This window comes from Akebia trifoliata, chromosome 6, assembly GCF_017979445.1.
Source record: "Akebia trifoliata isolate Shusen 1 chromosome 6, ASM1797944v1, whole genome shotgun sequence".
NCBI lineage: Eukaryota > Viridiplantae > Streptophyta > Magnoliopsida > Ranunculales > Lardizabalaceae > Akebia > Akebia trifoliata.
This window is the reverse complement of record NC_141380.1, coordinates 8,296,233-8,323,924: the sequence shown is the minus strand read 5'-3', so window position 1 is coordinate 8,323,924 and position 27,692 is coordinate 8,296,233. Positions and strand designations below refer to the sequence as shown.

The 27,692-nt window shown below is 35.8% G+C and overlaps 2 protein-coding genes across 2 annotated transcripts; both read right to left on the bottom strand.

Annotated features, from left to right (window-relative positions):
• Positions 1-297: 297 nt before the first annotated feature.
• Positions 298-22,946, bottom strand: NF-YB11 (nuclear factor Y, subunit B11). The gene is made up of 3 exons (XM_086445676.1): positions 22,716-22,946; positions 4,564-4,682; positions 298-769 (listed from the first exon to the last, which is right to left on the bottom strand). The coding sequence occupies exons 1-3, from the start codon at positions 22,883-22,885 to the stop codon at positions 573-575; spliced, it is 486 nt and encodes a 161-aa protein (XP_086301802.1). The 5' UTR covers positions 22,886-22,946; the 3' UTR covers positions 298-572.
• A 3,733-nt stretch (positions 22,947-26,679) lies between these two features.
• On the bottom strand, positions 26,680-27,507 carry LOC147400066 (uncharacterized). The gene is made up of 2 exons (XM_086446581.1): positions 27,367-27,507; positions 26,680-27,270 (listed from the first exon to the last, which is right to left on the bottom strand). Exons 1-2 carry the CDS (start codon positions 27,505-27,507, stop codon positions 26,818-26,820), a joined length of 594 nt encoding a protein of 197 aa, XP_086302707.1. The 3' UTR covers positions 26,680-26,817.
• Between the last annotated feature and the right edge of the window lie 185 nt (positions 27,508-27,692).

Below are 27,692 nucleotides of genomic sequence, written 5' to 3'. Positions count from 1 at the left end.
TACGATTCAAAGCCCATTCCAATTCGCCCCATAAAATTGAGAAAATCAAAATTTTATCAGCTTTTGTTTTACTGGGAAAACATGGGCTTAAAGGTCAAGATCATCTAATTAGTAAAGCGGGGGTCAAGAGTTCGAAACCCCACTAAGTGACAAATACCTCAGCTCCCACCGACTTGAACAGTTGCAAGTAGGACTTTTTGAGGGGGCAGTGCATGTAACAGTTAACACCATTTTGACCAGTGGGGGAAAAAAATAAAATGTAAAGGGGGGGTCATGAAAAGAAAGATAGCAACACCATTGATAGCTAATTCTCTCATTCAACAAAAGTTTACTCCTGGGCACAAATGCTGGCTACTAATTAGGACTTGAAATCTCCATGTTTTAATGCAACAACAGCAAACCACTCCTAGTCGAGCACATCACAACTCAAAGTATGACCAAACACTCTTTTAAAGAATGGATGTCCTACAAATGCTGATCCAGTTTAGACTTGAGCAGCGTCATCATCATCTCAAACTGTACAAAGGATGTTGTCTGGTCAGATACAAGTATCAGTCAGAATAAAAAACAAGTCAATTATCATCAGGAGTGTCAACATCTTCATCCCCATTGACTTCCTCAACATCATCGTTGTCTACTCTGTCGCCCTCTCCATCTCCATGTCCATGTCCATTCTGTGCTGTTGCTTCTTCCTCTTTTTTCCTTTTCTTAACTGCTTCCCTTGCCTTGGCTGCGCCTGCCTTCTTTCCAGCATTTTTTAGCCTAAAGTCTGCAAAGACATCAAAGGGAAGGGAGAAAACTATTTAACCCATCACCTTGTCTCTAAAAATTTGTTATTACCAAGTGGCTGCATAAAAATTCTGTTGGGTGGGATAACCACAGAATAGGAAATATGATCCAAATAATCTTTGTGGGATTGGATTTGATTGATAGTGAAAATGCCATAAAACACGATTTAGTATCATGAGAGTAAGGAAGATAAAGACAGATCAATATTCCTTGTATTTGATGATAAATAGAATGGGAGGAGGTGAACAAAAGGGATCCATCCGTCCGTGGTCAAAAACTGCACGGTGAGCATATTTGTAAGAGTAAACAAAATAGGAGCATTGACATGCAATATATACAAAGCATAACATCAATGGGAATCTAGCACAAAAAATTAGTCCAAAGTTTTAAATTTGGAATTTCTTAAGCCTATCCATAAGATAGGCTCCTCATAGTTCTCAAGTTGAAATTTTTTGCAATCCACAGAGCGGGCAAATTACTTCAAGTGCCAAAATGACAGACGTAAGAAAAGGAATTAATGCGCCACATTAGCAGGGTAATCTATCAAAATGCTTTGTGTTATTAAACAGATTATACGTTTCTTGTTGCAGCTCATGTACCTGCTCCTTGCCACTGGTGATTAATAAGATTCACATACTGATCTGGTGTAGCTAAAGGTCACAAAAAGTCTGGATTATGTTCTCTTAAGTAATTTATATAAAAGGTGTGGAGAGGAGAGAATGGCTGGTATTATAAGGAAATTACCAACAAAATCAATTACACGATAGAACATGGCACCTCTGTGATAAAGTCTTTTGTGGTAGTACATACCACAGAACTGGGATCAGGACTCTGTCTTCACTTAAACCAATAAAAATAATAATTACACGGTAATCTAATATGATTTCAGTTACATAGTTCCTGAGTGCCTCTTTTGACTGGTAACTACACAGTTAGAACACCTACGCCAGGTGGAAGCTATCCAGAAAAATCCCACTGTATGAATGATTAGTTAGGATGCAGATACCGCATAAGTTCATAAAGAAGGCAATTCTATTTTTAAAACCAGGGTAATAGCTCACATGTTCTCTCAGACTAGATGTAATTCATACCGTGAACTAGAAACTAAAGCTTACCAACAGAAGCTACTTCATTTTCCGTATAAAAGCTTGTATTCAAAACTCACAAGGCATAGAATGAGACATTCCAATTCATCATTTTAAGCATTGTGTTACATCCATGATGTTGAAAGAAATGAATGGTTTTGCTAAAAAGTGGGTATAAAAATTTATTATCAAAACTCATAAGGGCATGGAATGAGACCTTCTAATTCATCATTTTAATTGTGTTACATCCCTTTCAAAAGAAATTAATGGTTTTGCAAAAATGTGGGAGCCCAAAGTTCAAAAATATCCTAGGATCTTACGTTTAGATGGGCATCAGTTTGTAATGTGACAAGACAAATCTTCAGGGATCATTTTCAGATGTATAGGTAGTTCTTCTGGACCTCCATTTTCTCATAAATCTTACATATATTACATTTTAATAACGCACGGCATCTCACATCCTTTTTGGGATGGAACAATATAGACATATATAATGCATCTCCTTGTTATAAGCCTTCTGACTTATGTCTAACATCAAATTGGACATTGTCATCCTTTGCTCTAAATCTCCGTCAAACCTAGGCTCTCATGCCAAAACAACCAAAATCTGACCAATCTAACTAACCAGTTTTTATTAAACAAATTGTGCCCTTAGAAAAGATGATCCTGACATTAAATCAAAAAGATTTTCGTTACGATCATTTTTTCTCAACATATAAGAACAAGGTTTTCTTTATGTCATTTATCAAGAGAAGAAAGAGTCATCAACTAAGTGGGTTGGACAAAGATCTTCATTTCGGGAAGCAGGCTCCTGCATTTTGGGAGTGAAGCCGTCAATTTAAGGTATCCAAGCGAAAGGATAGGATGTTCTGGTTACTAAGGTCTAGGGCGAGACTCTGGCACTTAGTATTAATAACCCCCATATGAGTACCAATTCAAAGTGGGGATGTGATTCTGGTACGCTACGGAACCACTGCATACCAATCAGACTAAGAGGGAAAGTTATATAAGATCAGCTATGCTTTATAAATCTGAATTTTGGGGAATTCAGAAACATGTACATAAAATGAATAATATAAAAAAATGAGGGTGCTGAGAAAAATGAATGGTCTCAACGTGATAATAGGAAAGATAAAGCTAGAAATAGAACCCCATGACAAGCGTTCTTGGCACATTGAAGGCTCTAACATGAAGTAACTCGACTTTGAATATTAGAATATTGCTAAACAGCTGAACCAAAATAGTTGGGACAAGGTCTAAATAAAGACAATGATCAAACATGCTAAAATAAGTCTCTCATTCTCTCTTCTTCACCTGATCACTGGCAACTGTTCCACTCAAGGGCAGCAGTTGACCAAACCATTTAATATGACCCCCAACCACCAACCATCAGGCATGACCAAGATATTTGAGCTTTGATAGTTAAAATGCATAATGGAAAAAGTTCAACAAATTTGAATTGGCTTTCAGAGGTTTGAACAAAACAATAGAGGTGGGATGTCAATGAAGAGAGAGAGAGACGATTGATGGTGGTGTAAGAAAATAGCATGGTGTTAAGTGGGGTAAATTTGGGTGGAAATACACCCTGTGAAAAGGAATTAATTAGCTGCTAAATTGTTGCTTTCTTAGAGTCTATTTTGAGAGACGTCATACAAACATTAGATAAATTATGCAATTGAACCCTTCTCTTTCTAAATTATCTTTTCCTCACCACCTTGCCCTTGTTTTCCCGTCCTTTGAACATTTGCATGAGAGGTAAGTAAGAAGCTAAATTCTAAAACAAAGAATAGTTGAAACACACACATACAAAACATTACTCTGAACTATTATGCGTCACCTCAAGATGCATGTAGGCAACTTCTATGTAGGGTACAAAATAGAAGTTGACCAGAGGAAACCCGACCGGAACTCAATATGTATACCATGACCACTTAAATGAACTGGAATCAGTGAGGGAAAGAACAAAACCCTGATTTTCTCATACTTATCCACAATGCATCTATTTAATAATAGGAGCTGCTTAGCTTGGGGGCTTAGACATGACTATGGATGGAACTACAACACAAAATGATATAGAAATCAACTAGGAATGAGATTATGTCTGAGAAAGGGATCCAGAGAGCCTTCAAGCACTAATCTAGAGGCAAAATCACCCAAAATTAAGATTCTTGGGCGATCCCAACCACTACACAATCTCGAGACACTAGAAGCTGGAGGGTGGTGCGAACCCCTCATGGGACTCCTAGGTCTGTAATGGACATAGGAAAATCTATAAATAAGGGAGAAACTTCGACGATAAGGCATTAAATCAAACCTATTTTGAGTTGGAATAATTTTCTTAGTTCAAATTTCTGACGTGAAAATCAAATTGTCTTTACAAAGAGCCCTTGATGATCCATACGAAGTTGGTCCGGTTCAAACTAAAAGTCGGTCGAGAAGCCAAGAGTCCTTGGTGCAAGTTTTTGCATCAACAACGATGGTGATGATGATAATAACAATAACAATGATGACGATGACAATGTGTTACTAAGCAGTAATAAAGAGAGCATTAGATCTATTGGGATGAACTTCATATATGAGAGTTTTCTTGTTAGGTTATTAAATAGAAAATTCACAAACCTCATAGAAAATTATGAATAACCAACCACATGAATCAAAATTCAATCAGGATTGTGGGAAATGTGCTAACCATCTAAAGAGGCTTTAAGAGGCCCAATGAACTCAGGGAACTCAATTTCTTCCAGTGCTTTAAGAACATCATCAGCATTGATAGTTTGTCTCTTTGATTCCTTACATATGTCATTTGCCCTGCAAGTTATCATTGCTCTAACAAAGTTAGCATGCCATGAAAATTACAAAGTAATATATTTTGGAGGTCAAGGCATTAGTATTATAAAGTTAGTATCCAATTTGAACGATGATAAAAATTATAAAGAGAAAGATTAGTAATGCAAACGTTTATTATTCAAGTTCAAGACATTAGTATTATAAAGTATAAACTACAACTACTGTATGCAAATAGTATAAGCACACATCTGACATTTATGTTGGGGAAGTGGAGTACAGTTTGATAAGTCTGGTAATCACAACTATCTATACCAGAAATTTTTTTTTTTGGCAACCTTCACTAGATCTTTTTCTTTGTACTGTACAAAATATAGTTATTACATCCATCTGATTCAAATAATTCAGAGGTTGGAGATATCCAAAGTGAAGCTTGTTAAATGGTGGGTTAAATCCTCCCTCATGTACTCCTCCATATGGCCATCGCATTATAAAATGTCATCACTCATACGGACTGCAGATTTTCTAAATCAAAATTTTGAGTGTTGTAAGACCATTCAATCAACAATGAAAGGGGAAAAATCAAATTTATAAGAACATTACAATAATCAAATTTTCAAGTTGTGGCCAGTTTAACAGGTGGTCCAATGATTAGAATAACTTATGTACATATAATTAACATGTAAAAATCCATCTCTTGGGAGGGGAATAGACAGCTGAAAAATGGTTTCTAATAATCTATAGGCTGAGGAGCAAATGGAGGAAACCTCTTTGCGCTCCCAAAATTGATGAACATTATTACCTAGGATCACTGAGTATAAATGACCTCACACCCCAAAATGCCATGTAGCACACTCTTTTGGGTCCTCTTATCCCGTGAATGTGGTCTAGCCCTTAGTGGACCTATCACCAAACATCAGATTCATTGGTGATCTAGTTAATGGTAATGAATCTAAGCAATTTTTATCATGGGTTTCCTATAAAATATTTCTTTTATACACGGGCCTAGATCATTGTCACGGACTTGAATTTTCTTCACTTGATGCTAGTGGGGACTTATAAAAATGCTTTAACTATGCTTGAGTAAGCCTAGGAAAGGGTATTCAGTATTCACTTTTTTTTTTATAGGTGTATTCAGTATTCACTTGAACTCACTAAAACACTCACACTCAAGAGAACACTGATGTAATGAGAATTGAATTTCTTTCAATTGCTTAAGATGGTTATAAATGAGGACCTCTTCCCCACATATAGACTTGGGAGGAAGTTCATGGTTATATAGAATTCTCCAGTTTATCATACACGTTCTTGACTACTCTTAAAACAACTTTAGATACTTCATCTAGTTATGGTACAAAGGAAGAACCTTTTAGACCGGGATCATTTCTCTAGACGAAGACTATGGAAACTAATAAACCTCTCTAGCTTACTCTTAAGGAAGGAAGATAGTTGTGAACCAATGAGTGTTGAGAGCGTAGTGACCAAGACCTTCCTCCAACAAGGGAGAGGACTTGAGCTATGTCACTTGATTCGTGGTCATTCAATTCAAATTCGGGTTCACAGTTCACCACTCAAGAATGAACCCTTGTTCATAGGGGTAGACAGAGATGAGGGGCATTTGAAGGTTGAAGTGATGAGTAGGATAAAAAAGAGATTGAAGATGATAGATTTTGGGAAGAAAAGGTCAAATCTTTTTTTATTTATAAGTTGAAGATGAGGGCATATGTCATTTTCAGTAGTCTATTAAAAAAGACCAAGGTCAAAGGGGCATGCTATTAGCTTGAAATTTTAGGGGGATATCTTAAATATTATCAAACATGTGGAGGGGGATGTAAACAAAAGTAAAATGCAATTTGTTGACAATTAATTTCAACAGATTTACCTTGAGATTCGTGAAATATGATCGCAAATGATTTTATTGATTTTTTATGAAAAGGAGATACAGAACTCAGTGCTTCCTCTGATTAACAGTCAAGTACAAAATAGTGATGACGTATGTAGCTTTTTTTCTCTTCGGGCTTCGCGTTTTATCGATTGAGAAGGTTGTTTGGATGTTGGCTTTGTTGTACTTGATCTTCTGTAAAGGCTTTTGTAGATTTCTCTTCTCGCCGGGCTTCGAACTTTATCAGCTGAGAAAGTTTCCTTGGCTTCTAGAGAAGGGCTTTATGCTTGATCTTCTCTTTAATCGGAGTCCGGATCTTTGAAAAACGTTTGCTTTGTCTCTGGAGAAGGGCCTGAGAGATTCTTCTTCTCTAGAGGGAAAGCTTCTGTCGTCTGAGAGAAAGTGATCCCGATCCCTTCTCAATGAGAGAGGCTCTTGTATTTATAGACTTAAAGATAATTTAGCTTTCCAATTAAACCCCAACTTAAAGAGATTTGATTGGTTTGTTTAAAGGCTAAACTTGTTCAAATCCAATTTTCAAGGATTGTATGGATGACTATTGGGCCAAACTCATTTATTTGGATATAAGACCCAATACTAAATATGTGGATCACTTAGATTTATTATATCATAGGCTTTATCTGAAATACCCAAAACCTAAATTATAACAGGCTCATTCCCAGTCAATTAATAGGCTGTGTGGCCCATTTACAACTTTTAGGGTCTTTCTTGTAATTTGTGAAAGATCGGATCATGATCAAATCTCAATGGTCATAAGGTGACGTAAGTAATGGAGTCGTCAATAATGAGAAGATCATTATTCATTCTCAATGACCTATTGAAGGCATTCGAGTAATTAAACTCTCTTATGTAGAACATTGTGCCATCGTACTTTTGTACAAACAATAGAAACAAGAGGTATTTTCATAAATCATGAGATAGCTTGAATATGGGATTTTCCAATCCAGCTCTCTGAAACAACACATGGCACTTGATTTTCTTTTTCAAATCATTATCTCAAGATGAGTATATTGACAGAGATGTTGATATCGATTGCATGGAAAAGGCCACATGCCTTTGGTTGAACTCAAATATTTGTAGGGATCACATCATAACATTGAGGTGGCAAGAATCAATCCAAAAATCAATGAGGTGGCAAAGGAGCAAAGAATCAGGAAGGGAGTTGATTGATTTTTTTTTTTATAATCAATTTATTAGTTCCTCAGATATTAGGTGTCAAGCCAAAAAGAATAATAACTGTATTTGAAATTTTGACTTTTGGCTAACAACTGCAAGGCCCACAATAGGTCACAAACTTTTTCATTTGGTGATGCCATAACAAAAGCATAAAGGAATTCATGTGGGAATTAAACTCCATGTGAGTATTTGAGGAAAACTAAGCTCACAAGCTAATGTGTTGGAATAACATGTTAGAGTCAGTATGCAAGAGATGTATGGAATCAAATCCATTTGTTTCCCTGTACCACATGTAGCAGATTCAACTCTATTTGAAAGAGAGTTCAACTCGTTTAAAACTTTGTTCTAATGAGATCGCAGTTGAGATTGCAATTGTTTAGGTTGGGAGATTGGGTTTTAGATTTAGGATATTATCTACTTGAAGATATCAAGTTTCCTTTACTTTCAAACGTATCAAGGGATCCATCTTCAATTATATTCTTCCACTTCAACCCGAACGCTAACATAGAGCTGCAGAACTCCACGTATCCCTTCTTTATAATCGATGCAAGATGGCTACAGCCGATTCACCTTTAACGATTCGTTTCCTCCATTTTTTTCAGTAAAACCATTGAGGTTTAACAATTAAAAGTTGGGTGTGTCAATATAAGAAATAACAAAAAAAAATCCAAAACTCTTCCCTTGTTCACTTGTTTTTTCTCACGCTTCACGTCTTTATTATTCTTTTTCTTTACGTTTTTGATGCACTCAGCCACATTCCTATTCCTTCTCCAACTCTTCTCTAAAACTACTTCTTTTTCTCTATTTATTCCTTTCTCTCTGCCCCTTTTCTCTTAAGTGTTTTTTTACACTGCCGTGAGAATAGAAAGACAACGTACACCAGCAGGTAGATTCTTCTCTCTTCTTTCCTTTATTTTTCTCTTCTTGCTTTATTTTCTTCTTCTTATTTATTTGTTTCTAGTTCTGAAAACAGGAAAATCTTTTCCTTTAAAGAACAAAGATCACTGTCTTCCATTGATCTCTTTCTTGCAATCCAAGAGCCAAAATAGGTACACTTTCTCTTTTGATTTCTACACTTTTCTTTTAAAGAAAAAAAATCTTTACCTCTCTTACTTATTCTTCTTTTTGTTTGTCTAGAGATAATAAGTAATTGAAGAACTTTGGGTTTTTTGTTTTCTTGTGGATGCAATTCAAAGCCCAGGTGCATCATCTCCTCCTCATCTTCTTTTTTGTATTTATCTTTCTTCTTTTCTTTTCTTCTGGCTTTTCCGCTTTTACTTGAATTCTTCCACTCTAAATGCTAAACCTTTGAGACCTTTTTAAGAGAGTGACCTTTTTGGAATGAGAATCAAGACCAGCGAAACTGGGCATTTTTTGGAAACTAAGAAAAGCTTTTAAAATACAGACTCACATGGCATAGCCATTGATACAATCAAATTCCTTTCTTTAGCTTTCGTGACTAGAGCAACCCAGTCTAACATTGAAAATTCTTTATGACTTTTCTTTTTCTTACAGATCCGAAACTATCGATAGCATTGATATAAATATTTGATTCTTTTGAATCGATTACAACTTGACTACAACCTCGAAACCACATAAAGGTATGGACCCTAGTCGTTCATCCCATATTTTTTTTTTGAACTTCATCATCGCATATATATATTTTTATGAATTGTAGCAAGAATTACAAATTGGGAATTTGTCAAAAGCGTCATGTGATAGGAAATATGTACGCGTAGAAGAGCCATGCAACGATATTTGTACATGCCGATTAGCCAATCTCTAAACCAATTGTTCATCAGTAGTGCTAATGAATGGACAACGTCAACTGGGTGACAACGTCAATTAGTTAGAAGAATCATTGGACACAAGATTTGTACATATAGAAGAACCATGCGATAAAATATTTGTACAACCAGTTGGCCAATCTCTAAAGCAACTGTTCATCAGTAGTGCTTAGGAGTGGACAATGTCAACTGGCTAGAAGAATCACAGGATGCAAGATTTGTACACCCAAAAGATCCATGCGACAAAATATTTGTACAGCTGGTTGGCCAATCTCTAAAGCAACTATTCATCAATAGTGCTTAGGAGTGGAAAACGTCAACTGGCCAAAAGAATCACGGGACGCAAGATTTGTACATGCAGAAGAACCATGCGACGAAATATTTGTACAACTGGTTGGCCAATCACTAAAGAAATTGTTCATCAATAGTGCTTAGGAGTGGACAGTGTCAATTGCTGACAAACGTCAACTGGTTAGAAGAATCATGGGACACAAGATTTGTACACATAGAAAAATCATGCGACGAAATATTTGTACAGCCAGTTGGCTAATCTCTAAAGCAACTGTTCATCAATAGTGCTCAGGAATAAACAGCGTCAACTGGTTAGAAGAATCACGGGACGTAAGATTTGTACACGTAGAAGAACCATGTGACGAAATATTTGTACAGCCAGTTGACCAATTTCTAAAGCAATTATTCATCAGTAGTGCTTAAGAGTGGACAACGTCAACTGGCTAGAAGAACCATGCGATGAAGTATTTGTTCATGCCTATTGGCCAATCTCTAAAGCAACTGTTCATCAATAGTGCTCAAGAGTGGACAACGTCAACTGGCTAGAAGAACCATGCGACGAAGTATTTATACATGCCAGTTGGACAATCTCTAGCACCAGAGCATTATTGAGCAAGATGACTTTTATTTTTTTCATTCTTATATATCTTTAGTCAATGTGACATTAGTACTTAGTAAGACATGATATTTTTGAATAAGTGTGTTTATTTATTTTTTTAGTTTTTGAATTTCACAGAGAAAGCTAGGGACAATTTTTCCAAAGGTTCAAGGAATAAGAATCGTTCCAAATGGAGCTTACCACGTAAAGGTTAGGTAGATGACCTTGCAGATCCTTCTTCGAAGGAAAAATGACTTTGTTTTCCCCATGTTATGATGGTCATTTAAGAGGAGGAAACATTTCATCTGTGGAGTTGAAGCTTGTCGTGCACACACCGATGACTGGTCCTTTGAAGGCATAGGATACAGAAAGGGACACATTAGTTGATAAAACAATTTTAAGTGAATATCCTCCACAACTGACGTACTCCCTAGAGATGAGATTGATATGGAGCATCAGCCATCTTTATGCCATCCTTCACATCATGATCAAACTCGGAATTGACCACAGGCTGTTTTGGCGCAGAAAATTATGCAACGTTTCACTCGATAGGGTTCGGATATTGAACCTCGAAACGACATTCAATATTTTAGTGGTTTTTGGGATTGGAGCTCGAACGTGAGCTATAAACTGCATAACAAAAAAGTTGACAACTTCCCTTAGTGAACCTATATTTGCAGCTAGTAAGGAGTACAGTCGTCCTAACAGCATGTATCTGGTTTTATGTGAGTTTTGGTGTCATGAGACCAACACTTTTGTGATAGGTCGTGGGGAAGTTGGCATTTCCTTATGTGAAATGCAGAAGATTTCTGGACTTTCTCTCACGGGTAAGTATTATGAAGAAGTGGTGTCCAGTTTCGATGAACTAACAGGTTGCAATGGTATTTTAGGACTTCTTTTTTCTTTCTATTATTTGTTCAAGGCATATGCTTTACTGATTTTTGAAAATAGGAGTAATTGTATTAGCCACAGTGAGTAGCTTGATTTTTGATACACCAAAGCTGAACGGATTTCTAATCCTCATCTGACGGTGGAGTATAAAAAAAAGGGTAAAATCATTCAACTTTGATCGTAATGGCCATCAACATCCTAAAACAAAATTACGAAGACTCTTTTCTTCTCGAGTTACTTTGGCTAAAGGGAGTCGTAAAGAGGGAGAAAATCCATTTATTAGACTCGATTTTCCTGTGAATCAGAATGTTGAAGATGAAGCAATGATAGCTGCATATCTCTCATTGTGGTTGTGTCGTTTTGTTCTCCCTTGCGAGGATGGTGATGTTTTTCGTCCAAGCACTTTCAAAGTAGCAGTGCTGATGGCCCGAGGTACTACATTCAACTTGGTACCTCCACTTTTGTGTTGTTTGTACAAAGGTCTAACTCAGACATATTGGGGTATGAAAATACAGATAATTGTAGGTGCTTCTATGCTTATTGTCCCTTCATTATATGTTTGAGTGGGTTGGACTTCATTTTCCTTTGGGAGTATTTGATGACCTTGATGCGAACTTTGGACCTCCGTATTTAGTTCACACAGCTGGTGTTTTCAACTCATACTTTTGTTGGGAAGATAGTGCTAAGGATGCGAAGGATTTAATCCTCACCATGAGTTCTAGTGATTGTAAGTGGCATCCTGAGTAAATTTGGCAGTCAAAAAGTCATAGAAGGATACAGGCTGATAATGGTGATGACATTTCTAAGATTCAAGCTTTCATGATAAGCTGTCGTTCTGGATTTGTTATGTTTCGATATGGTAATGTTTGCGAGGTGAAAATGTATAGTCCTCACAGGTTTGCTCGTCAACAAGACTTTCATCAACGTATCCCTAGAACTCCAATTCCTTTTATAAGATTCGTGGATGTGATAGAGTTACACAGTTTGTGGCTGTCTTTGACCTAGACCAAAAGCCGGGTCAACTTTTTTATTCCTCCAAAAGTGCAAGACATGAATCTGCAATTTGAGAAAAGTTATAAAGATAGGTGGGTTCAAGACGTAGTGTCTCACTTGGATGCCCTTAATTTCTTTCTTCTTAAAGATAGCGTCTCTATTCCAAACTTTAATTTTGACGAAAGGAAAAGAGTTGAAGATTGTGAGGCGCATCATACTTTGCTTACCACGCAAAAACCTTCTCGAAAAAGAAGAATAGAGAATACACGTATTAATGAAACGCAAAAGGTCATTACGAAGCCTAAATTGAAATTGTGTTTCAAAAAAAACTACGGACTCCAGTAACTACTCAAACGGAGCAGGCCAACATTCTTGGGGTAGATGTAAAGCAGGTTGTTCATAAATCAAGCCCCGCGGATTCTTTGAAGCCTGTTGTTCAGACTGAACCTAACGATACGGGTGTAACTCCGAGTAGGCAAGAAGTTGAAGCTGAGAATGATTTGTTTCCTAGGAGAGGTAATTTTACACATTTTCTCTTTGTTGAAAATTTCACGCTTTTTATGTATATATATATATATATATATATATATATATATATATATATATACACATTTTTTTGTGATTTAATTGTTCTCGCAGGATCATCAACCCATATATACTCCATTGCTAATTTGTTTGACCCAAAAGATTTTGTAAACCTCCCTGCCTTCTCGGGTATGGGAGATGTTTGGAATGTCAGTCATCTTAGTAGAGGGATTTCAAAATTGGTTGGTATTGAAGACCTTTCGAAAAGTGATGGGAACGAGATTTTTTCATGTTTTCGTCAAAGTTCACGTGGTACTCCATCAACTTCAACTACACATACAGATCCTGTCACATCGGCGTTACTTCTAATAAGTTAGTTGATTCATCCGTGATTGCCCCGAAGCTGCGTGGAATGCTTATTGTTTCTACCCAAACTCGACAAGCTTCCTTGCATGATGGTATCATCGACTTATGCGTACAACAAGCATTGCATAGAGCTTGTGATGAATTCCTTCGATTTAAGGTTGAGTTGATGCTCAATATTGGTTTTTCCAACTTTTGAGAATGACAATCTTTTCATATCCTGTCATCGTTTCTTCTCTCAAGGATACTTTCAGAACTGACTCTATTCTTTTTGTAAATTTCTTCGAGTCGCTTATTGTTGGAGTGGAGGTGTATCTTTTTGAAGACGAGAGAGAGTTTTATCATCTTTGTCAACAGATGATAGGGATCTTCAGCTATCCGTCTTAGACCAAGAAGCGCAATTAAAACGTCAATCAATAGATAGTTTACGCACACAACTGACTGAAGTTAATGAAAAAAGAGTTGAACGGATTAAATGAGAAGTTGAGTTAGAAAACGAGTTGACTCAGATTAGAGAACTGCTACCACAAGTCGCTGCTTCTAAAGAGTTACTTAGTACCCAAGTTCGAGAAGAGGGGGAGGTTCTATTTACTGTTGAGACAGACTGCACTCGCCTATCTAATGCTCCATTCATTGATGATGATGAAGTAGCTACTTGCGAAACAAAGAGGGAATCTTTGAAGAAGTTTTGGAACCTTACTTTTTTATATTAAGCTTATTTATTTATTTATTTTTTCATTGTATAAGACTTAGGAAATTATAATATTGTTTATTTCATTTGAAATTAATAAAATTCTCTTCTTTCCTTATACAAGTATATTATTTTTGTTGTTAATGTGGTTGAACTTGAAGTAACTTTATAGGCTGAAAGAGACATCATTCTCAGCTTTAGCTTCTTGCCAGCCCAGAGTCACACCCATATCATTAGGCTCAGTTTGAATAACAGGCTTCAAAGAATCCACAGGGCTTGATTTATAAACAGTCTACTCTACATTTACCCCAAAAATGTTGGCCAGCTCCGTTTGAGTAGTTGCTACTGTTGGTATTTTTTTTTAAATACAATTTAAATCTAGGCTTCGTAATGATCTTTTAAATTTCATCAATATGCGTATGCTCTATTCTTCTTTTTCGAGAAGATTTTTGCGTGGCAAGCAAAGTACGATGCGCCTCACAATCTTCAACTCCTTTCCTTTCGTCAAAATTAAAGTTCGGAACGAAAACGCTATCCTCAAGAAGACATAAATCAAGAACATCCAAGTGAGGCACTACGTCTTGAACCCACCAATCTCTATAACTCTAATCAAATTGCCAACTCATGTCTTGTACTTTTGAAGGAATAAAAAAGTTGACTGGACTCTTGATATGGGTCAAAGACAACCACAAACAGTATAACTCTATCACGTCCACAGATCTTGAAAAGAAATCGAAGTTCCAAGGATACGTTGACGAAAACTTTGTTGATGTGCAAACTTGTGAGGACTATACATTTCCACATCGCAAACATTACCACAACGAAACACGACAACTTATCATAAAAGCTTGAATCTTAGAAATGTCATCACTATTATCAGTCCATATCCTTCTATGACCTTTTAGCGACCAAACCTCCTTAGGATGCTACTTAAAATCACTAAAACTCATTGTGAGGATTAAATCCTTCGCATCCTTAGTACTATATTCCCAACAAAAATATGAGTTGGAAGCACCAGTTGTGCGAACCAAATACAAAGGTCCAAAGTCAGCATCAAAGTCACCAAATACTCATTGAGGAAAATGAAGTCCATTCCACACAAACAAACAATGAAAGGATAATAACTCGTAGAAACACCTACAACTATATGTGTTTTTATACCTAAATAGGTTTGAATTGGACCTTTGTACAAACAACATAGAAATAGAGGTACCAAACTGAATATAATACCTCAGGCCATCAACGTTGTTACCTTGAAAGTGCTTGGACGAAGAGCATCACCATCCTCGCAAGAGAAAACAAAACGACATAACCACACGGAGAAATATGCAGCTATCATGGCTTCATCTTCAATATTCTGATTCATAGGAAAATCGAGTCTGATAAATGAATTTTCTCTCTTTACAACTCCCTTTAACCAAAGTAACTCGAGAAGAAAAAGGTCTTAGTAATTTTGTTCTACGATGCTGACGGCCATTACGATCAAAATAGAATGATTTTGCCTTTTCTTTATACTCCACCGTCAGACGAGGATTAGAAATTAATTCAACTTTGGTGTACCAAAAATCAAATCACTCACTATGGCTAACACAGTTACTCCTATTTTCAAAAATCAGTAAAGCATATGCTTTAAACAGATATTGGCAAGAAAAAAGAAGTCCTAAAATACCATTACAACCCATGAGTTCATCGAAACTGGGCACCACTTCTTCATAATACTCACCCATGATAGAAAGCTCAAAAATCTTTTGCATTTCCCATAAATAAATGCCAACTTCCTCACGATCTGTCACAAAAGTGTTGGTCTCGAGACACCAAAACTCACATAAAACCTGATACATGCTGTTAGGACGACTGTACTCCTTACTAACTACAAATATAACTTCACCAAAGGAAGCTGTCGACTTTTTGTTCAGCAGTTTATGACTCACATCCGAGCTTCAATCCCAAAAACCACTGAGATATCAAATGTCACCTTGAGATTCAATATCCGAACCCCATCGAATGAAACATTGCATGATATTTTACGCCAAAATAGCCTGTGGACAATTACGAGTTTGATCATGATGTGGAAGATGACATAAAGATAGTTGACGCTCTGTATCAAACTCATCTCTAGGGAGTACGTCAGTTGTTGAAGGATATTCACTTAAAGTTGTCATATCAAGTGATGTGTCACTTTCTGTATCCTGTGCCTTCAAAGGACCGGTCATTGGTGTGTGCACGACAAGCTTCAACTCCACAAATGAAATGTTTCCTCCTCTTGAATGACCATCATAACATGGGGAAAACAAAGTCATTTTCCCTTCTGAGAATGATTTGCAGGGTCATCTACCCAACCTTCACGCTATAAGCTCCATTTGAAACGATTCTTATTCCTTAAACCTTTGGAAAGAGTGTCCCTAGCCATCTATGTGGAATTCAAAAAATAAATACACACTTATTCAAAAATATCATGTCTCACTAAATACTAGTGTCACATTGACTAAAAATATATAAGAGTATGAATAAAATAAAAGCCATCATGCTCAATAATGCTCTGGTGTTAAAGATTGGCTAACTAACATGTATAAATACTTCGTCGTATGGTTCTTCTAGCAGTAGACGTCCACTCCTGAGCACTATTGATGAACAGTTACTTTAGAGATTGGCCAACGGGCATGAACAAATACTTCGTCCGCATGGTTCTTCTAGCCAGTTGACGTTGTCCACTCTTGAGCACTACTGATGAACAATTGCTTTAGAGATTGGCCAATTGGTTGTATAAATATTTCATCGCATGGTTTTTTTGCGTGTACAAATCTTGTGACTCGTGATTCTTCTAACCAATTGACGTTTTTCCCGCGATTTTTTTACCTAGTTAACATTTGTTAGTCAGTTGACGTTGTCAACTCCTAAGTACTACTGATGAATAGTTGTTTTAGAGATTGGCCAATCGACTATACAAATATTTCGTCATATGGTTCTTCTGTGTACAAATCTTATGTCCCGTGATTCTTCTAGCCAGTTGACGATGTCCACTCCTAAGTACTACTGATGAACAGTTACTTTAGAGATTGGTCAACTAGTTGTACAAATATTTCATCGCATGGTTCTTCTGCATGTACAAATCTTGCATCTCGTGATTCTTCTAGCCAGTTGACGTTGTCTACTCCTAAGTACTACTGATGAATAGTTACTTTAGAGATTGACCTATCGACTGTACAAATATTTTGTCGCATGGATCTTCTACGTATACAAATTTTGCATCCCATGATTCTTCTAGCCAGTTGAAGTTTGTCAGCCATTGACATTGTTCACTCCTAAGCAATACTAATGAATAGTTGTTTTAGAGATTGGCCAACCGACTATACAAATATTTAGTCGCATGGTTCTTTTGCGTGTACAAATCTTGCGACCTGTGATTCTTCTAGCCAGTTGATATTGTCCACTCCTGAGCACTACTAATGAATATTTACTTTAGAGATTGGCCAACCGGTATGGACAAATATCGTCGCATGGCTCTTCTGCGTATACATATTTCTCATCACACGACGTTTTTGACAAATTCCCAGTTTGTAATTCTTGCTACAATTCATAAAAATATATATATATATATATGCTATGCTATAAAGTTAAAAAAATAAGAGAGGAATGACTAAGGTCCATACTTTTATAATCGGTTCAAAAGAATCAGATCTTTATATCAATGCTATTGATAGTTTTAGATCTGTAAGAAAAAAAAAATCATAAAGAAAGTTCAATGTTAGACTGGGCTGCTCTAGTCACAAATGCTAAAGAAAAGAATTTGATTGTATCAATGGCTATGCCATGTGAGTGTATTTTAAAAGCTTTTCTCAACTTCCAAAAAATGCTCAGCTTTGCCGGTCTTGATTCTCATTCCAAAAAGGTTACTCTCTTAAAAAGATCTCAAAGGTTTAGAGTTTAGAATGGAAGAATTCAAGTAAAAAAGGGAAAACCAAAGAAAAAAAAAGAAAGAGAAGAAGAAAGACAAATACAAGAAAGAAGATGAGGAGGAGAGGACACACCTGGAATTTGAATTGTAACCACAAGGAGACAAAGAATCCAAAGTTCTTCAATTACATATTATCTCTGGACAAACAAAAAGAGAAGAATGAGTAAGAAAGGTAAAGATTTTTTTTTTTTAAGAGAAAAGTGTAGAAATCAAATCAGAAAGTATACCTGTTTTGGTTCTTGGATTACAAGAAAGAAATCAATGGAAGATGGTAATTTTTGTTCTTTAAAGGAAAATATTTTCATGTTTTCAGAACTATAAACAAATGAATAAGAAGAAGAAAATAAAGCAAGAAGAGAGAAATAAAAGAAAGATGAGAGAAGAGTATACCTGCTGGTGTGCGTTGTCTCTCTATTCTCATGATAGTGTAAAAAAAAACTTAAGAGAAAAGGGGCAGAGAGAAAAGAATAAATAGAGAAGTAGTTTTAGAGAAGAGTTGGAGAAGGAATAGGAATGTTGTTGAGCGGAGCAGAAATGTGAGGAAGAAGAAGAATAGAGATGTGAAGCGTGAGGAAGAACAAAAGAACAGGGGAAGAGTTTTAGATTTTCTTTTGTTATTTCTTATATTGACACACTCAACTTTTAATTGTTAAACCTCAATGGTTTTACAGAAAAAAAAGGGGAAGAAATGAATCGTTAAAGGTGAATCGGTTGCAGCCATCTTGCATCGATTATAAAGAAGGGATATGTGGAGTTCTGCAACTCTACGTTAGTGTTCGGGTTGAAGTGGATGAATATAATTGAAGATGGATCCCTTGATACGTTTAAAAGTAAGGGAAACTTAGTATCTTCAAGTAGATAATATCCTAAATCTAAAACCCAATCTCCCAACCTAAACAATTGCAATCTCAACTGTGATCCCATTAGAACAGAGTTTTAAGAGAGTTGAATCTGTTGCATGTGGTACAGGGAAACAAATGGATTTGATTCGATACATCTCTTGCATACCAACTCTAACATGTTATTCCAACACATTAGCTTGTGAGCTTAGTTTTTCTCAAACACTCACATGGAGTTTAATTCCCACACGAATTCCTTTATGCTTGTGTTATAGCATCACCAAAGGAAAAATTTTATGACCTATTGTGGACCTTACATTTGTTAGCCAAAAGTCAAAATTTCAAATACAGTTATTCTTTTTGGCTTGACACTTAATGTCTGAGGAACTACTAAACTGATTTTAAAAAAAATAAAAAAATCAATCAACTCCCTTCTTGGGTCTTTGTTCCTTTGCCACCTCATTTTTTAATTGATTCTTGCCACCTCAATGTTATGATGTCATCTCCTGCAAATATTTGAGTTCAATCAAAGGCATGTGACATTTTCCATGTAATTGATATCAACATCTTTGTCAATAAACTCATCTTGAGATAATGATTTGAAAAAGAAAATCAAGTGCCATGTGTTGTTTCAGAGAGCTAGATTGAAAAATCTCATATCCAAGCTATCTCATGCTTTATGAAAATACCTCTTGTTTGCATTATTTGTACAAAAGTATGATGGCACAATGTTTTACATAAGGGAGTTTAATTACTCGAATGCCTTCAAGAGGTCATTGAGAATGAATAATGATCTTCTCATTATTGACGGCCCCATTACTAACGTCACCTTACGATCATTGAGATTGGATTGTGATCCGATCTTGTAGTCTTTTCTCCCAAGAAAGCTTGTTGCACGATCATGAGTGGAAAACAATTTCTAAAGGACCAAAAAAATATGGTGATGTGAGTAAGTTCTCCAAAAGAAACGTGGCTAGACTCAAGTCTTTCGAAGTCACCAAGTACATCATAAGAAAGTGGTTCATTGAGTACATCCTAAAAAAATGGAGGCTCATAAAAGATTGTTTCAAAATTAAGGTATCGAAGGATAACGTTCATCCACCATCCACATTCCTTACAACATGCTCAAGGAAACATCGTCGTTAGCTATGCATTTGATAACGCATCCTTGAAGGGGCATTTGTAGGCATCAAAATTTTGATAAGATCCCTACATCTTTCACAAATTACAAAAAAGACCTCAAAAGTTATAAATAGGCCACACAGTTCATTAATTGGCTGAGAATGAACCTCTTATAATTTAGGTTTTGGGTATTTCAGATAAAGCCCATGATCTAATAAATCCAAGTGATCCACATATTTAGTATTTGACCTTATACCCAAATAAATGAGTTTGGCCCAATAGTAATTCATAGAACCCTTGAAAATTGGATTTTGACAAGTTTAACCTTTAAACAAACCAATCAAATGTCTTTAAGTTGGGGTATAATTGGAAAGCTAAATTATCCTTAAGTCTATAAATACAAGAGCCTCTCTCATTGAGAGGGAATCATGATCACTTTCTCTCAGAAGACAGAAACTCTCCCTTTAGAGAAAAAAAAGTTCTTAAGCCCTTTTCCAGAGACAAAGCAAACGTTCTTCAAAGATTCAAATTCCGATTAAAGAGAAGATCAAGTATAAAGCCCTTCTCCGGAAGTCAAGGAAACCTTTTCAGCCAATAAAACGCAAAACTCAGAGTGAAGAGAAATCTACAGAAGCCTCTACAGAATATCAAACACAAAAAACCAACGTCAAAACAACCTTTTTAGCCGATAAAACGTAAAGTCCGGAGAGAAAAAAAGTTACATGCATCATCACTATTTTGTACTTAACTGTTAATCAGAGGAAACATTGAGATCTGTAGATCCTTTTCATAAAAAATCAATAAAATTATTTGCGAGCATATTTCACAAATCTCAAGGTAGATTTGTTGAAATTTATTGTCGACAAATTTCTATTTGTAGGCATCATTACTAAATATGTGGATCACTTGGATTTAGTAGATCATGGGCTTTATCTGAAATACCCAAAACCTAAATTATAAAAGGCTCATTCCCAGTCAATTAATGGGTTGTGTGACCCATTTACAACTTTTAGGATTTTTCTTGTAATTTGTAAAAGATGTAGGGATCTTATCAAAATTTTGATGCCTACATAGTTGCTTTCGTTCGTTGCATTTCACGAACCGAACTATGAACTGGTTCGCGGTTTGGTTCCTTAATAATGAATTGGGTAACCCTGGTCTTGAGTTCAAGCCCCTTCGTTGGCCACCCACTAGGATTTATCCCAATTTACCTGATATGTATGGTTTGTAGGGTATTGCATTCATCAGAGGGATTTGGGTGAGATATGGTGCTCTAAGAGGCCAGTTGCCTCACCCTTGCAGTCAAGCCTACAGGTCTGGACACCCTCGTCATAAAAAAAGAAGAAGAGATAAATATTGTGACAATGTGACAAATTGATGTAGGGTAGAACACACAAACTTAGAGTTCATATAAAAATCAGATTCTAAAGTGAAATCTCAAGAACTAGGAGAAACGAAGAATCTCTATATCGAGCAAAATAGATTAGAAACTTCAATCGAAGTCTGAGATTGATGGAAATCATTCTCAAACACTAAAATTAAGAACCAATATCGGGTTTCTTGGGTTCTTATGCTAAAAATAAATAAATAAATGGGAGAAAAATCTCTTTATTTATTTATTATTATTAATAAATCTAAAAAAAAAAACTAACTGTTGAATTTGTTTATTAGAACTCCTTATATAAATAACTCCTTCATGACAACTTAGAAACCTTCTAAAATATTAAAAAGTTAACTTTCTAATCTATCTATAACATATTATAACCTTCTAATCCTATTAGAACTCAACTTGGATACCTAATAACACTTCTAATTATAACCTAAAAAACAAAAAAGGATTTAGAAAAGAATAGAAATATAAAACAAATTAGAAACTAGACAAAATAGAAATTTCATTGAAATAGAAACTAACTAGAACTACTTAAGTAACTTAAAAATAGAAACTCAATAAAAGAAAGGGTCCTAAGAGAAGTTGGACAAGGTATTGTGGACTGGTCAAAGATTGGACCAAGTTGACTTAATTGGTCAAACTGAGTTGACTCGGTTTCGACTGAGTTGACTCAGTCAATTTTGTTGATTTCTTCGACGCATCTAAACTCGATCATAGGCATTGAGATAAGTGCCAGAAAGCCGATGTACATCACGAATAATGCTCAAATTCAACAGTAAGCAAAGGGACTAGACAAACATCCAAGCATCAATGGCCCCAAAAGAGTGCCATGATGAATATCAAGGCTTAGATCATTAGCAAGAGGACTTGAACAAGCCAGTTCAGAACACTGCTTGTTCAAATTAGTCCCATTAAAACCCTAGCTCCACTGTTTTATCAGATCCATGCAACTCAAAATCCTCATGAAGTTTCTATACACAGAATTATCAAGACCATAGTCACAAAATTCTCCGAATTTTTCAAAAATATTATAAATTGCACAAATAGGGGACCAGTCGATTAATTGGCAATTTATTAAATTAATGGCATAAAAGGACAACATTTTTACCATTCAAACTATTATTTTTTTTCTTCTTCAACTATCAAATCTCAAGAAAAGAAAGGGATTTTTATAGAAAATGAAGCTCATGGGTTTTGGGAAGAAACCACAAAACCTCTTTGTATAATCCCCGAAATCGTTATGAAACTTTATTGAGAATTAACCAAACCAAACCCATAACGAATAATTCCCAAATCCAAAATTGGTTATTAAACAGTATATAGTCGCAGATGATTCCTGAAACTTCTTGATCTTCACAATCAAATGACCTAAAACCCTAATTTTAATTGTGTAGTTACGAATTCAAAGTATTTAAGTTCAACTGTTGATTGCAAATCGATTCCTTGAAAAAAAATCTAATTTCTGTTTCTTACGAAAACTAAGAATGTGATACAAAGAGAGAGAGAGAGAGAGAAAGAGAGAGATTTTGTTACGTAGCAGAGATGTAATGGATGAAGATTCTAGCACTCTCAGAGAATGCGAGGAGGGCGTCTTTCTGAAGCGAGATTTCTCCTTCGTTTGATGACTGTGAGAGCTTATCCTTCACTACCCTGCGCACGATAGCCTTAGGCAACTCCTCTATTTCTGCTATAGCTTTAGCCATCTCTTCTCCAAAACCCTAAAAAACCAAAATAAAAAACCCTTTCAAACTCACAAACACTTCTTCCACCTCCACAGCATGGTTTTTAAACTCGTTGGAGACGGAGACGTGTCGCCCGAGTTAACTCGGTATCTGAGCCCAACGAGACCAACTCACCAAGTATTATGAGACGGCCGCGTATCATGAAATAAGCGAGTCGTCTCGGATGATATTTTCGATTATCTCGGACGATATGAATGAGATAACGCAATAATGATTTAACTCGCGAGTTAAACAAGACGTATCGGACGAGATTTTCAAAATCTTGTCTGAGTTAACCGATACAAACGAGTTAAAGTCTCAACCCTTTATTCTTTCACTTTCAAATCGATTTTTTTTTTTTACTTTATACTTTTTTGGGTTCATTTTTTAATAGGAATCATTTCTGAATTTTTTTCAGATTTTTTAAATGGTTAAAAACCATTGTCTCAATATCAAATGAGACAATGCAAATGAGACGAGACGTATCATTCGAGTCAACTCGGTATCAAAGTTGAACGAGACGAGACGTAATACCAAGTTTAAAAACCATGCTACACAAAGCTAAGGCACTTTGTTTCTACTTTGTAATTAAGATTCAAACTCTCTCTTCCCGGCTTTCCCGCTCGGCCAATGTCTTTTTACCAAAATGCCATGCTAGGCATCTTTAAATCGTGATGTGAAGACCGAGTTCACTCATCCCGTCCCAATCATATTCATCTCGTTAAATTTGGTTTCAATTTCTCTCTCTTTTTTATATTTTATGATTTGGACTTACTTAGGGAGGTTTTTAGGCCTTTCCATTCCTCGAGATGTACCTGGATGTGGATGATTTTGATGATCTTGACTAAGGAGTATGTTGAATCTTCTTTGACTCTGGTAGTTTGAAAACAAATAGTAAAAAGGGTCGAGATCCCGGTGTGGTGTTTGTCAATGATCCTCCGATGATTTTGTTAGTATTAAATACAATAAGAAGAAACAAGAAAATCTGAAGAATGAAGAAGAATATAGTTGTAGAAAGTTTTCTTTATCTCTTTTCTTTTTAATTTTCTAACCCTCTCTTCCCACTCATTTTTGTTACTTTATAAATCAAAACCCCTGGACAGGTGTCACCACACGACTTACCCAAATTAGATGGACATTGATTTACTCTTTGAAAGTTGTGCCAATATTTCCATTAATGTTTCCATCAAATTTGATTTGTTGTGTCTTACCCCCTCCATTAATATATAGCAGATGAGATTTCGTTACTTAGTTAGTCAGAGGATGTCTCAATCACTTCAACTTGATAAGTGTTCTTATATCTTGCATTAAATGATAGGATTTTTGTGTGAAAAAGTTCATATCACATTTAATTTTTCATCTTATTAAAGAACAGGTTCGTGCCCTGAACTATCATCTAATTGGTTTGATAGATCTTTAAACTAAAAGAAATTCACTAAGTTCGTATTTATTTCGGTAGACTGAGTTTGTATTTATTTTAGTGGAATAAGCTCAAACCCTACTTGACTTCTTTACCTTCACCAGGATACTTTGTTGTACGTTTACAGTTCACAATTTTCACCTCGGTTCAAATCAAATTTAAATGGATCCGGGTGATATCATTAACATTCCTTAATGCATCATCATTAATTTATTTTCCTTTATCAGAATTGGTGATATTTAACAACTGGACTTATACTTAGTTTATATCGGATCTTATAACCCTAATGTCAAAAAAACGTACCTTTACTCTTCCATATTATATCATGTTCTATCTAAGACATGTGGCTCACCCGTTTTTTAGTGTTGGGTTTTGTCTTGGGAATGGTTATTCCATGACATGTGTTCCCATCGAATGGTTTGATTAAAATAGCCTCCACACTTACTCCTCCGTATTTTGGTAAATATTCAATTTACACTCCTTGACCGCATTTTAGACCTTTAATTGTAATTTCTTTTTTTCTTATTGCCTATAATTGTCCATCGAGTTGTGTGGTAAACGTATGTGTTGACACATACGTGGTTAACGTGGCAAAGGCACATAACCATATATCTTTTTCTTCGAGATACACAAGGTAAAAGATCTATGGATTTGTGCCCTTGCCACATTAGTCGCTTACAGACCGCACATGTGTCACCGTGTCATTTGATCATTAATCTTGTTCATTTGAAGGGAACTTAGTTGTCCTATTTTCTTAATGACTACTGATATACTGACATTCTAAAACGGACACTCTTTTTACGCTCTCTAACATGGCATGTGAACAAAAGCATAGATCTTTTTCTTTGTGTTTCCCGAAGAAAAATATCTATGGTTCTATGCACGGCCATGTCAAAAAGCATACAAATAGCTTCAGTTTATCACAACTCTTTCTTAGTTGAGAGATTTACTAGGCAGACCTATATGTTCCAATTTTATTTCAAAAACTCCCTTACTTTATCAAGTTTGTTCCTGAATCAAACCTTACTATATGAATCAGGCTAGCATGACTACTTAGTATGATTTCAAATCTTACCAAGGGTTATTGGGTCAACATAGATTATTAAATTGGCAACCCAACACTAAAGCCTTTTAGATTTTATTGAAAAACTTAGATTCAAAAGAAAAAAAAATTGAGTTTGATCAAATGTGTTGAAAATGGATGACTACCAAACTCTAAAATTTAAAAGTAGAATTCAACAATTAAAAATAACTTTTTTTTTCAAAATTCTTAGAATTTTGTCCTTTGTAACCTTATGTCATAGATCATGTTTTGGATTCTACAAATTGATGTTGTTAGGATCCAGTACTCCACAATATGTTAAATGGCAAATTAAGCCACCAATTTGAATTTTATGTCGTCTATTTTCAATCAAAGGTTTGCTGTGTGACAAACTTGAAGAAGTAAGGTTAGGCGGGTAACAAACTTCATAAAGTAAGGTTCCCTTGGAGTTGTCAAAACTCCAAGATAATATTTTTTTAATAAAAATGCAATTGTTAGGTTTGTCGAATAAATCTCTCTTCTTAATTTGTAGGACCCTATTTCCTTAATAAATTATCTTTTTTTTTTTTCACCTTCTTAGATTTTTTGAAGAGAAAATATCAAGAACATGTTACTTTCAGGAACAAAAGACTTGACTTTGGACAAAATGAAATGGAGAAACAAAATTCATTTAACTTGAATGTTTGGGTTGAGGTTTCGTTGTTGTTGTTTAAACATTATCGAATGATTGCTAGATGGATTTGTGCCAAAAAAGTTTGGCATACATCCAGACTTCTAAAACAATGCCATTCAATTGATAAGTTAAGATGGGAAGAAGAACACATTTTCCATTTCGGTTAATATAAATTTTCTACGGATCGGTATTACTAGAGAAGCTCTAGGGGATATCCTCCAAAGAGAACACTATGTGAAAAAGGCCCATATTTGACGGTCTTAACCTGTCAAATTTTGTGAAATTTGACGGACCCTCCCATCAAATATGCCCGTCAAATATTCTCTTGTAGAATTTGTTTTTTTGACGGCCCTGGACTATCAAATTATTGGAGAATGGACTTCAAAAAAAACAAAAAAAAAAACCATAGAGTATGACCGTCAAATTTGGAGGTTTAACAAACAATAGCACGGTCCTCTAATTCACTAATCACAATGAACGAAATAATAATAAAAAAAATCAAAAAAACAAAAAAAACAAAAGAAAAATCATAAAACAAGCTTCAAATTAACACTGATAAGAATATCAAAAAGAATATCTAGAGCAAGGTCATAGAATTACAAACAAAATAGTCTATTTAAAACGGAAATTCACATCAACGGTAAACCAAACACCAGGATTATTTATGAAAATATCCAAACCTTAATCTTCATACTTGAAGAACACAGCAGACAGACAGAGACAGACACACACAGGACACCAACCCAAAGGGCTGAAACTTAAAAGCACCACTTACATCTTTACTCATCACCACCGCGCAAACAAAGGACAAGGTGAAGAGTAGACTCTTTCTGAATATTGTAGTCAGCCAGGGTTCGGCCATCCTCAAGTTGCTTCCCAGCAAAGATCAACCTTTGCTGGTCAGGTGGGATACCCTCTTTGTCCTGGATTTTGGCCTTCACATTGTCAATGGTGTCAGAGCTCTCTACTTCAAGAGTAATGGTCTTTCCAGTAAGAGTTTTGACAAAGATCTGCATTCCACCTCTCAAACGGAGAACCAGGTGCAGGGTGGACTCCTTCTGAATATTATAATCAGCCAGGGTGGGGCCATCCTCAAGCTGCTTTCCAGCGAAGATGAGCCTCTGCTGATCAGGTGGGATCCCTTCCTTATCCTGAATCTTGGCCTTGACATTGTCATGTTCTCTGAGAAGTCTAGAGCAACAACAAGGTAAATGGAGAATGCATGAGCCTGTTTATATTCGGGGTCTGTAGATGCTCCAATTTGCATTACGTTATGCATCAAAACCTGTGATCAAGGAAATGCATTATTACACGATATATCAACATACATAATAAAGCAGGATCGCAACGTTTGCAGAAGATTTTATACTTACAGCAGATGCAATAACAGCCGTTTGCCCAGCTTCAAGGCCATTTAGACCAGCATGAATATTGATAGAGTTTGTGCAAAATACTGCCAAAAGGCCCATGTATAATTTATATATCCATCCTGGTCATATGAGTAAGTAATTTAATCATTCATCAAAAAATATCTATAAACATCCAAAAAGATACATAACAATTTAACTTAATAGCCAAAAGGTGAAGAGACAACTACTCATCAAGTAATCTGAAACTAATTTTGTCTCATTTGACACAAAGTTCATGTCCAATT

Excerpts from the sequence above, each read along its gene's own strand:
- NF-YB11 (XM_086445676.1), bottom strand. The coding sequence starts at position 22,885 with ATGGCTAAAGCTATAGCAGAAATAGAGGAGTTGCCTAAGGCTATCGTG. Across the intron at positions 4,683-22,715 it reads ATCCATTACATCTCTGCTAC|GGCAAATGACATATGTAAGG; the intron begins GTAACAAAATCT and ends GATAACTTGCAG. Across the intron at positions 770-4,563 it reads TCTTAAAGCCTCTTTAGATG|ACTTTAGGCTAAAAAATGCT; the intron begins GTTAGCACATTT and ends ATGTCTTTGCAG.
- LOC147400066 (XM_086446581.1), bottom strand. The coding sequence starts at position 27,507 with ATGGGCCTTTTGGCAGTATTTTGCACAAACTCTATCAATATTCATGCT. Across the intron at positions 27,271-27,366 it reads TTGCGATCCTGCTTTATTAT|ACAGGCTCATGCATTCTCCA; the intron begins GTATGTTGATAT and ends CCCCGAATATAA.